The sequence below is a fragment of the Pipistrellus hanaki genome, assembly GCF_964339955.1.
Source record: "Pipistrellus hanaki genome assembly, chromosome: 1".
Lineage (NCBI taxonomy): Eukaryota > Metazoa > Chordata > Mammalia > Chiroptera > Vespertilionidae > Pipistrellus > Pipistrellus hanaki.
This window is the reverse complement of record NC_140503.1, coordinates 10,238,331-10,250,668: the sequence shown is the minus strand read 5'-3', so window position 1 is coordinate 10,250,668 and position 12,338 is coordinate 10,238,331. Positions and strand designations below refer to the sequence as shown.

Sequence of the window (12,338 nt, the reverse complement as noted above, 5' to 3'; positions counted from 1 at the left end):
ATTCCTGGGCAAGGACACGTGCCTGCGTTGCAGGTTTGATCCTTGGCCCTGAGATTGGACCACTGTGAGAGGCAAACAATGTGTGTTTCTCAGATCGATGTTTCTCCCTCTCCCACTCCCTCCCTCTCTTCCACTCTCTCTCAAAGTCAATGGGAAAAAATACCTTCAGGCGAGAATTTACCAAAGTTGGGGCGTAGGAGGGGATGTGTATATTAACGGGACCAAATCCTCTTAGCTTCCTTTACAAAATAAAATAGCTCACTATGTTTCTGCCGTGGGAACTTGTGCAAGGATTGTGAAATCCGTGAGGCAGTTGGGTGAATGATTTTTAGACCCATCTCCCACAGCACTTTCTGGGATTGGGAGGCCTGGGTGGACCTGCCTTGCATTGAATTCCATTGCTTAGTGAGTCACACCAGAGAGAAGGACCAAAGGTCCCCTCCCACAAATTCAGCAAAATACTGGTGATGTAAAACTAACATCTACTGAGCATCATTCATGTGCCCAGGACTTGACTCACCTTCTCGGACATGAGGCAGGTGCGTTCCCATATTGAGATCTGCAGCATTGGCCCTAATTGTGACCAAACATGAGCTCAGGCTCTGCTCTTCCCCATGAACCCTGCTGTGCCTCTCGTGCCTGTCAACAATCTGATGTTTTCTCTGGATTTATGACTTTAAAGGTTTTAATTCCCTAACCACAGTGAACAAATAGTTTTGATAAACGTATCTTCTAAGCCTTTGCCTATTAGTCTCTTTTCTTGAATTAATCACATGTTTCTTGATTGCATAACATCTGCAGGACTCGCTCGGGAGACATCTGTGGGTTGGAGTCTCCACAGACAGTTTCTGGAAAGAGATACGGGTGTGTGGGGGAAAGGGCTCATATAGCCACAGGGTGGGCAGGGTGAAGGCACTATGGATGATATTTGCCAAGATGTGGAGGCAGTTGGTAATTCAGTTCAGTTCAGAGAGGAGTTGGGAAAAGGCATGATGGGAAATAAGATTGAAAAGCTTTGCTTTTGGTCAGACTGCGGAGGGTCCTAAGGGCCAGGCAGTGCGTTTGTTTTGTGTTTAAATGGAAAGGACGCCTTGATACTGAGAGCCACTGGAGCTAGACACAGACCGAGAAACCACAGAGGGCGATGTATTTGGAGTCTGGGGAGAAAAGGACTGAACGAGGGAGATTGATTGGAAATAGAAAGGTGTTACAAGGGTAAAGCAGCATGGTGTCTGGTTGTCCATGGTTGCCTCTGGAGCAGACAAGCCCAGAAGGCCTGAGGTTTCTGAGCCTGACCAAACGAGGCTGGACAGAAGGGAACCAGGAGAGAGCTGGTTCTCGGAGGGGAAGGCATGCTGATAGGCTCACGCTTCAGACTATGGGGCGTGAGATGACAGTGTGACATCCCATAGAGAAATCCAGCTCGGGATTGGAGAGGCCATTTGGAAATTGGATGAGGGGCAAAAAGCAGGAGAGCTCTGGGAGTCATCGTTGTCAAGGTGATAGCCACACTGGTGAGTGGGAAAGTCCCGAGGGAGAGGAGGCAGCAGAGTGGAGCCAGTGGCAGAACATTGGGAAGCATGCGGTGGGAAAGGCAGCAACAGAGAGAGTGGCTGAAGAGGCAAGTGAAGAGAGAATGAGGAAGGGACGTGCAGGCAGTGGAGAAAACCACACCCAGCAGCAGAGGTTCAGGGCAGGACTTACAACCTCAGCACCGTAGACACCTGGGGCCTGGCCCCTCCTTGTCCTGTGGACTGTCCTGTGCATTGTTGGATCCTTAGCAGCATCCCTGGTTTCCACCCACTAAATGCCAGGAGCAGCCCACCCTCCACTTTGAAAACAAAATATGTCCCCAGACATTGCTAATGCCCCCCAGGGGCACTAGTGCTTCCCGCTGAGAAACACTGGTCTAGAAGAATCTATAATAATAAAAGCGCAATATGCTAATTAGATCCGACGTCCTTCCGGGACGAAGCCAGGGCTGCAGCCACGGAATCGAGGCAGCAGCCAGGGCTGCGAGGGAGGAATGGAGGCAGCTGCTACAGTTGCAAAGGCCTACTCTTGCATGAATTTTGTGCATTGGGCCTCTAGTAAAGAATCCTATCTAATAAAGAGGAAATATGCTAATTGACCCTCACACCGTCACAAAGCTGGCAGCACCCACAGCCAATAAGGAAGAAATATGCTAATTGCTGCCCTGCCCTCAAAGATGGTGGTGCCCACAGCACAAGATGGCAGCATCCAGTCCCCTCAGCCCCGCTGCTGCCCAGGTCTCCACTCAATAAATCGGTCTGAGAACCTGCTAATTGGGGGCTGAGGGGAGAACTGGTGAGAACCAGGTTGCTTCTGGCATTTAGTGGGTGGAGACCAGGATACTGCCTAGCCGCCCGTGGCGCAGGTAACCAGGGCTAGCTGAGGCTTGCACTGCCGGCAGTGGCAGCAGCAGAGGTGTGATGGGTCATTGCCTTCCCCTGATCATCAGTTTGCCTCCTGCCCCTGAGGGCTCCTGGACTGTGAGAGGGGGCAGGCCGGGCTGATGGACCCTCCCCCCTCCAGTGCATGAATTTTCATGCACCAGGCCTCTGGTGTAATATAAAAAGAACAGTTAAGATCATTTGAGTGAATCAGACTACAGATACGTGAAGAGAGGAAACAGGAAACTGCCAACATCTCGCCTTTGGTCCATCAGGCCCTATCTCAGAGCGGAAGGTAATAAAGTTGTGTTGTTTCAGCCACTAAATTTGTGGCACTTGGTTAGAGCACCACTAGGATGATGCTTGAGAGCCCAGCCAGTCCCCTGTCACCCGGAGGGCCCTCCTAGTGCCTCAGACCCAGCTCCTTCCTCCCTCCGCTGCCTGCTGTGATGTCTGGAACTTCGTTTCCCTGTGAACATGTCTAAGTGCACCACTTTTTTTCCTAAATACAAACCCCAAATTAGTGCTTTTCTTTGGATTGAAAGTGGAAATTAGCATACCTGGCCCAAAACAAAAGACAAAATAAAGGATGCGGTGCTTTAATAGTATATGAGATGATATTGACATCATTTTTTTCCGATTGCTACTTTTATATACAACAAAAGCAAACATTGTGGCCACACCAGGGTCTTGAAAATTAAAAGGGTTTGGACAGAAAAAAGAATCTTTGTAGAAAGATAATTGCTTTAATGGCTGTCCTGGGGACAGGGCCAAGGAGGGTGAAGCTGTCCCATGTTAGCAATTAGAGACATCCAAGGGCTGTAACAGCACCTCTGCCCGGAACCGAGTGAGCCTGACTGCGGCCCCTCGTGCTTGGCCGACGCCGCCCTTGCAGCTGTGAAAGGCTGTCCTGCTCCGACAGGCCTCCCTGAGTGAGCTCCTCTGTCCTCGTCCCTGCAGCGCGAACCTGTCCAAGGCCGCCTGGGGAGCGCTGGAGAAGAATGGCGCCCAGCTGATGATCCGCTCCTACGAGCTCGGCGTCCTTTTCCTCCCGTCGGCATTGGTAAGTTCACGTTTTAAATTTTCATTGATTTCAGGGAGGAAGGGAGAGCGGGAGATAGAAACATCAGTGATAAGAGGGTGTTTATGTTTTCTTCCTTAGTCGGGGTGACCTGACCGAGGTTGGGGCAGGTTCTCACCCACCGCCTGTGCCGATGAGCAGCAGGACCGCTGCTCTCAAGGACTGTATAACTCTGGTCAGCAAACCGAGGCTCTGGAACCACATGTGGCTCTTTGGCCCCTTGAGTGTGGCTCTTCCACAAAATGCCATGTGTGGGCGCGCACATACAGTACGATTGAAACTTCATGGTTCATGCGTAGAAGTCGGTTTCCGGTACTGGGTGAGTGAGTCTGTTTTGAAGAGGTGGTGTTAGAACACTCAAGGGGCCAAAGAGCTGCATGTGGCTCGTGATCCATATACCTGAATAGAGATGGAAGGTATTGACATTATTTAAATACATGTTGTGAAACACGACACAACAGAGCATGTAATCTGCCTGAGGGGCTGGGGAAGGCTTCTTTGAGAAGATCACATTGGACCGTAGTCTGGAACATGGAGTAGGAGCCTAACCCATCATCCAGGGAGATGAGGCTTCCAGCCAGAGAGAGCAGTGCGTGTCCTGTCTGAGAGACAGCAGAGCCCTGTGCCTGGGAAGGAGCTGGGGGGAGGGGAGCCAGGAGGTGGGTTCCTCCTCGGAAAGACACTGGCTAGTGGGACACAGGCAGTGCACAGCCATCCATTCGTTAAGCAGGATTGCTGGTGCCATCGGGTCCATTTCCTGTGAATTTGAATCTTCTAAAGCATCTCCGATTATGATTATAATTTATAGTATTCATTGCGGATGTCATCCAAAGCATCTTACTTAAGCCCACTGTTATAAAATGGATTATTACCGAAGTACTGTTGCCACTCTCCCACTGTCCTAGCTTCGTGTGCAAAGCCATCCCGTGCCTCCTCTCTAGCCCCATGACTGTAATCACCAGGCTGTCATTCCCGACTCTAGTGCTGCTGGACACTCTGTCCTTTCTGGCTGCCCCTGTGTCCAGTGCATGCCGTCTCCTGCTGCAATAGCCTCTCCCTCCCCTTGGCCTCCAGGCAGCCCTGCACCTGCTGCCAGGAGGCTTTGTAAGCACAGATTCGGTCAGGTCGCCCATCGGCTTCCAATCCTGTGCGGCCGAAGCCAGACTCCCTAGCACAGCCTACTTTCCCTTTGTGCCCTGACACCGGAGCCCTCGGGCCTGGCCCTCCCTCTCACTCCGGCCCTCCTTGTCCAGCGGTGAGGAACAACTGGTCTCCTGAGCCCACTTGCACCAGTCAGGGTTCTCGGGGAGCAGCCAGTGGCACACAGACCCGAGTGAGAAGTCCTACATCAGCCCTCGTCTTACAGTGGTTGCTGACAGGAACACAGTGTTATGAAATGAGACTGGTTCTTCCTTTAGGTTTCTCACTACAGTACATCAGGACGTGCCTTTTAATGTTAGTTAGATGTTTGCCGGGTAGACATACTGAGTACCCCATTTTGTAGTCCTTCTGCCTGGACATCATCTAGAATCTGGTTTCTTGTGTTGAATGAACTCAAAGAGTCTGAAGGCATTGCTAGAAATAAAAGATAAAGGTTTACTCAAGAGTCTTAGGGTTAGAAATCGAAGGTATTGACATTAGGAAACAGGCAGAACCCCAGAGTGTTCCAAAGAAGAAATAAAAGTGAAGAGGTTTTACAGTAAGTGCATTTTTAGCTCTAGGAGGGGTGCAGGCTGGTTATCAGTCCCATGGCAGGTGTCTGGAGGGTGGACTCCTAGTGGCCTGGGCACCTCCACTGGCCTGGGTTTGAGTCCCCAGGAGGTGACCAGAGGGCTGCCTGGCGGTATGATGCATGTCCAGGCACTGGTGCGAGACTGGAAAGTTCACAAGTTCACCTTCCCACACTGTTAAAGCAAGAATAGAACCGCTTCCTCATGGCTCTGCCTACTTTTTTAGTGATTTAGCAGCTTGACTGCAGTGACTTCATTTTTTCGCTCTGTTCCTCGCTTGAGATCAGCCCACCTTTGTGCTTCTCAGGCAGCACTCCACGTCCAAACGCCCACGGTTCTGAGTTATCAGCGGCGGCGGTGCTGAGTGTGTCCCTCCCCATCGGCCGTCCTGACCGTTGTGTTCTGGGAGGCTGGCCGGAGGCCATGCAGCACGCCGTCAGGCTTTCTGTCCAGAACAGCGCAGTCCGAGCACTGCACGGCCAGTCGGTCATGGAAGGAACTGGCCGCTCACCCCTCTCCCACGGCCGCTGTAGGGCCTGTCACTCGGGAACCGGTGGCTGTGGCCAGTGGGGCACAGTCTGATCTAAACACTAGCAGGCAGAGAGCCAGCTTTTCATAATAAAGATGCCCTTTGAAACCTCTGGGATGCCTCTGGAAACGGACAAATCCCTGATAACCAAAGCTTGGTTTATTCACCTTTTTCTGCTCTTAAGTCAATGTCTGCAAACTCATTAGTCAACAGAGCCAAATATCAACAGTACAACGATTGAAATTTCTTTTGAGAGCCACATTTTTTAAACTTAAACTTCTTCTAATGCCACTTCTTCAAAATAGACTCGCCCAGGCCGTGGTATTTTGTGGAAGAGCCACACTCAAGGGGCCAAAGAGCCGCATGTGGTCTTAAGTGAATTAATCAGTAAGCATATCATTTTGAGATCAACCCAGCTGGCCATGGAGCGTGGGTCAGCAACTTTCCCTTTGATTAGGAATGCTTGCAAGGACTTCGGGGATTTATGTCATGGTGTCTGGGACTGTACCCAGCGCTTAGCTAGTGTTGCTACATCGTAGGTGCTTAATAACCTTTGTTAACGTAGAGAGTTTATTCTTTTGAGGTCTAATATCAAGGACTGGTACACCCAGCCCCAGGGAAAAGCCCCAAGACGAAAAGTCGACCTCTGTAAGCGGAGAGCGGGGAAAGACCAAAGAAAGAGGCCCGCCACTCGGTCTGGTGATGAAGAGATTATTAAGGGAAACTTACATAGCGGCATGTCTGGGGCAGCTAGACGCAACGGATGCCTGCACCGTTTGGCAGGCCCCGAGGAATTACACAGAAATGAGGGGCCGTCGTGGGCACCAGTGCGCGATGCTGCCCGGGACGAAAATTGCTCTGCGTGCTTGACCAGTCACGACAGCAACCTGCTCCAGGAACCAGCACGCAGCAGGAGGCTCGGGAGGGGCTGATTGATGTCGGAATGAGCATCATTTACGACCAGACAGTCTCCAAGGGGGTTTTGCAGAAAGCAACCTTCATCCAGCCCAGATTTAGCTCGCAGGACAGACGGAAATCGTGTCATGGAACGGTCCCTCCTTCACACTAGTGTGTGCTGTGTCTCGGGTTGTCCCTTTAGTGTAAGTGCATTTAACTTGTAGAGTGGGCTAATTCATTTCTTGTCAGAAAAATCTTAATGTAGGAAAGATGGGCGATTTCAGGGGTGAATAGCTGTATGCCAAACCCTAAGGATGTATCGGGGAAATACAAGTATTTCTCACTTTGAACTTCCTGCGTTTTGTGTTCAGTGAGCACATACCTTGCCTGCTGCTGGCTAGGCCCTGGACTGGAGCCTGCCTAGCCCTTTGTGGCTGGAACCCCCCCAGCCCCTGGGAATAACGTGCAGAATGAGAACTGTCTCCTCCAGACCAAGGCGGCCTGCGCAGCCGCCTCCACCCCGTCACGGCCCAGCTCACTCGCCCTGAGATGACCGGCTCTCTGTTTTCTGTGATCAGAATTAAAAAGGCTTCCACCAAATGCCCGAGAACTTTCAGTCTTCAGGTCTCTACTTTCTCTTCCCTCCGCCCTGGCTCAACTATTTTATTGACTTTTGTTACTGAAAATGGCAACATCATTCTAACTGTGGCTCTGGCTGGAGGAACATGCACAGGCACACGCACCCGCCCATGCGTACCTGCCCTTAGACTTTGGGTCCGTTGCTTTCCTTCTGCAGGCCTGCCGTCTCGCCAGCACTGAGCGCAGGTTGTAGTTAACATTAGTCTCTGCAGCAAAAGTTCAGCAAGCAGGCCAACAGCAGGTGGGGGGCAGAGACCACGATCCAGTCAGAATCCTGGTGTCGCAGCAGTGTTGATGTCATGGGGGTTTGATCTCTAGCAGCTTCTCCTAAGCCCCCAGCTGGACACACTCGGTTGATGACTGTGTCCTGACTTACAGGAAGGACAAGACGGCCACTTCCTGCATCCACTTCCTTGTCCCTGAGTCCATCTTTGGTTAAGGGCCCTCCTTCTAGAAGGTTCCACTTCCCTTACTGCTTTACCCAGGAAAATGCATAGGGATTTACTGCTGGAGGAGGCTCCTCGGACACAGCTAAAAACGTCACCTCTCTAACCGAGATGTGAGCACATTGCTCTTTCTCTGACTGAGCTAAGCTGCTACACCTAATCCGTCAGCGAGAGCCGGCTCTTTTCCTCCCGGAGCTGACGAGGGGAAAAGCCAGCGATTTCTCATGTGAGATGCATGTTTTATAAATGTATTGTCTTAACCGTCATTTCAAGTATCCCTGCCTGGGAGGATGCCTACCTCTGTTTCATAAAGCACCGAGCGATACCACTGTGATACATAAATAACGATAATTAGAAGACAGCTTCACTTTGTTTGACATCCAGATTGAAGGGAAAAGTGGTACTTTTTTTATATAGCTGTGATACCCTAGAATTTGGATCAGAAATGGCACTCAAGAAAAGAAAAAAAAAAAAAAAAAAAAAGCACATTGCTTCCTGTCTGACAAGGATGACTCAAACCTTCATGTATCTGAAGTCAGATACTGCGAAATGGAGCCATTAGATCTGGGCCAGGCCCCAAGGCCCTTAATCCTCCACCACGGTACACTTGAACATCACAGAACTAAGCCGGGAGCGAAAGAAGAGGGCAGTCGTTTTTGCCTGAAACTCCCGAAGTATTGACTAGGCATTAAATTGGCATCGCTTCCAACTGCTGGCCTCTTTCTAAAAACGTCAAGAACAAAGGTTTCCAGAATTTGGTTCATCCTGATTTCCTGCCTTAATATCGCCTCTTACATTTGCAAGGAACTTGTCCTTTGCTGTGGCTCCTGGTGGGTGAATATGAGACCTTTTGTTTATTTGGTGGAAGGAACGTAGAACCAAGAATTAGAAAGCCCCTGGCACCTACTTAACCCCCAGTTTTGTTTCCTCCTTTGCAAAATGTGAGTAATTACATCACAAGGAATGCCCTGAATATACGTGTTATACCACTTTTTACTTCATGTGCCAGTTATCTTTCTAAGTAACTTATTCTCGCCATACCCATTGAATAGATGAACACACCGAGACCCAGAAAAGTTAAGGAACTAACCTAGAGTCACACAGCAGTAACATACACAAGTAAGAGATTGTTAGGATTCTCCTTGGATCAGAATGTCAAAAGTAAGCTGTAGCCCTAACCGGTTTGGCTCAGTGAATAAAGCGTCGGCCTACAGACTAAACGGTCCCAGGTTTGATTCTGGTCAAGGGCATGTACCTTGGTTGCGGGCACATCCCCAGTAGGGGGTGTGCAGGAAGCAGGTGATCAATGTTTCTCTCATCAAAGTTTCTAACTTCTATCCCTCTCCTTTCCTCTCCGTAAAAAAAAAAAGAAAATATATATATATATTATTTATTTATTTTATTTTTTTAAGGTAGGATGTGGGGGAGCCATTGCGCTGGCTGGGGAGTAGGTGGCCCAGAGCCCAGTGCTGAGTGGGAGGACATGAGGACGGAGGAGAGCTGCATGGCCCTTCCCTGTGTCCTTGGCTCTGCCCCTTCCTCCTCTGCGCTCATAGGTCGTGGAGTTTTTATTCATTGTCCTCCAGTCTCTCTCACATCCCTTCCTTTCTGCTTCCACCAGCCCACTCCCGTCCAAACACATCTCCTCTGCATCTCAGTTTTCGTTAACAAAGATCTACTTGTTTCCCATTCCCATTTGCGACTCCATCTCGCGTTTTCCGGCTCCAGCAAGGCCGGTCTTTCTCCGCTCTGAGCCCGTCTGCCTTTCTAATGGAACTTCTATGCTCAAAACCTTCGGCAGCTCCCGCCCCTGCATCAGCATCCTGTAATGGGGGTCTTACACACTTCGGGTTGTGAGTGATGGGCAGCCAACTCGGCGGCAGAAGAGAAAAGGCAGGCACAGCGGGCGGGTCCCTTGCCTCAGGCAGGGCTGAAAGCAGGGTTCGGGCCACGTTATGAGAGTTGGGTATGAAGGGCATGAGGATATCCAACCGCTCAAGGCTCACCCCTTACTAAAGGAGCTTCCGGCAGAAAGAGGGCTCTTCCCTGACACCTCTGACTCGGGCCACATGCCATCCGGGTCCCTGTGGCCAGGGGATGGGCCCAGCTTCAGCCACAGAGGTCCATGCTGCTTCCCACTCTCACCCTTTCCCTTCCGGCCCTGGCTTTTCTCTGCAGCGCTCCTCAGCCCCCGCTTCTGTATCAGTTCACACGCACAACCCCTGACGTGCCTGTCCTAAGCTGTACCCAGACCAGCCCCCCCTGCTAAGCTGTGTGATCACAGGGCGAGGAGCTGTAGTCCTGGCCTTTGGCTTCTAAGACGTTGGCGCTGTTTGATATGTGGGTACTGAGGTATGGAGGGTGGACATGCTCGGGTGAGTGGGCAGAAGGAATGAGAGGCCTGCAAAGCGCCAGGTGATCCTGGAAGGGAGCCAGGAGGTGTGAGCAGCGCGTGGCGGCGAGGGGAGAACACAGCCGGGGCCTCAGGCAGCCTCTCCTGCGGGTACATACACTGGTGCCACACCGAACGTAACTCACGCCTGATTAAGGTCCGAAGTGAATACCCGACTCTCACGTTCTTGGGATAGAACTTCCATTTCCATTTGGCGGGTCCCGGAGTGTTCACTTTCATATTCCTATCACATTACATTGGAACGCTTTTCTTGCACATGGAAGCAACTTCTATCTCTTGCACCAGTGCGAGCAGCCTGTTACTATAGCAATGTTGAAAGTGTTTTGAGATATTTTTATACGGCATCTTCTAAACACTCGCTGCAATCCGTACGCAGCGGTTCCTTGAAATGGGCTGTAATATCCAAAGTGGTTTTTTCTTGTGTCTTCCTATCCTTTAATAAACTTTTGCAAACTTGGCTAGAGTTTAATATCTGAGATTTGGCCCTGTCTTATTTTTAGGAAAGAGTCATTTGAGGTGGGGGTGTCAGTGCCTTGGACCTATCAAACATGGTAGACAGCTCTGAGATCACTTGAATTGTGTTGTGAGCGCCCCCAAAGACATGGTTGCTTCTTGAGGTCTGGCTTTTCCAGGAAATGGGGAGCCATCATTGATTTCTGTGTCTGCAGGGCCTGGACAGCTTCAGGGTGAAGCCTAAATTCTTCTCGGGCAGCCAGGAGCCAGCAGCGTCCTTCCCTGTGCCCTACGACCTGCCTCCGGAGCTGTACGGAAGCAAAGGTGAGGCACGGGTGCAGGGGACCTGGGTTTGGGGACCAGCACAAACAGTGTCAGAGGAGCCTGGCTGGTGGAAGCATGGTGTGTGGAGGCCCCGCTGCTGCCTGACTGGGGCCCTGGGACCCAGTTCTCTGCACTCATCGTTATTGAGGACCACAAAGCTTTCATTACGGGGGGCCTCATATCTATTGATATTTACTCTATTAGCTATTAAGACCAAGAAACTTGAAAACATGTGTATTAGTTTTTTTAAAGTAGCAATAAACCCATTATGATAGCTACATATTTTTTACTATTTCCCAAAAACAGTGGGTGAGAAAAGTGAGACATTGTTTACGAGTTTTGCAAATCTCTTTTCTACCCGGGTGTCCATGGCAGGCAGCTGGATTCCCACGGCTGCTCTGGTGTATGCCACATATCACAGAGCCTTTAGGTACTCGGAAGGCAGGGAGGGGCAAGTGATGATGAAATAGTACCATGTTTCCCCGAAAATAAGACATCCCCTGAAAATAAGACCTAGCACAACTTTGGGAGAAAAAATTAATATAAGACACTGTCTTATTTTCGCGGAAACAGGGTAGTCCACCCCCAGGCTACACTATGAAAACTGCTGCCCTAGACTCGACTGTGTCAAGAATAGTGGCCATGTGTTTCTCACAATGAAAGGTCAGTGGGAGGCTGACCCAAGGTCATGGTGTTGCTGGCAGGCGGGCACAGGGGGCACCGCCTCTGACCCAGCCGCACAGGTGGCAGTTACGCTTGCCTCAGCCACTGAATGTCTGTCTTTGAGGTGAATTCACACGGAGGGAGGCATAGGATCAGGTGCGGGAGGAACAAAAGTCTCTACCCTGAGGTTCTTCCGGCTGCTCTACCAGTGAAACGGGCATGAGACAGACTAGGAAGGAGAACAGCCTACGGCTGGTGCAAGGCGTCTGCAAACCTGCCGGCCAGCAGCCCTGGACTGAGCTGAGACTCCCTCCTCTGGCTGAGCAGCGCCTGGCCTGTCTTTCTCCCTTTCTCTGCTCTTCCTGTTCCTTTCATTTGTGTGTTTTGACCTGAGAGCTCCTGAATAAGCATTTAGAGAGGGGGCGGTAGGGCGGCTGTGATTGCCTTCAGCTGAGGTCTGGCCTTGGGCCTTGTACTCCCCACCGCAGCCCTTGGCTGACTTCTACCTCCTCCCTTTTTTTTTTAAAGAAAGGTTTTATTTATTTATTTACTTTTATTGATTTTTTTTTTTACAGAGAGGAAGAGAGAGGGGTAGACAGAAACATCGATGAGAGAGAATCACGCATCAGCTGCCTCTTGCAAACCCCCTACTAGGGATGTGCCCGCAACCAAGGTACATGCCCTTGACCGGAATTGAACCAGGGGCCTTTCAGTCCGCAGGCCAGTTCCTTTAATCCGGATTCCCAAAG

General features: G+C 50.6%; 1 protein-coding gene across 3 annotated transcripts in view; it reads left to right on the top strand.

Moving 5' to 3' along the window:
- TDP1 (tyrosyl-DNA phosphodiesterase 1) overlaps positions 1-12,338 on the top strand; it is a 49,501-nt gene that overhangs the window by 30,192 nt on the left and 6,971 nt on the right. For all 3 annotated transcript variants that reach the window (XM_084884098.1, XM_084884097.1, XM_084884096.1), the window contains exons 14-15: positions 3,375-3,477; positions 10,818-10,926. In XM_084884098.1, coding sequence (XP_084740224.1) covers positions 3,375-3,477; positions 10,818-10,926 — 212 coding nt within the window. The remainder of the gene's footprint in view (positions 1-3,374; positions 3,478-10,817; positions 10,927-12,338) is intronic.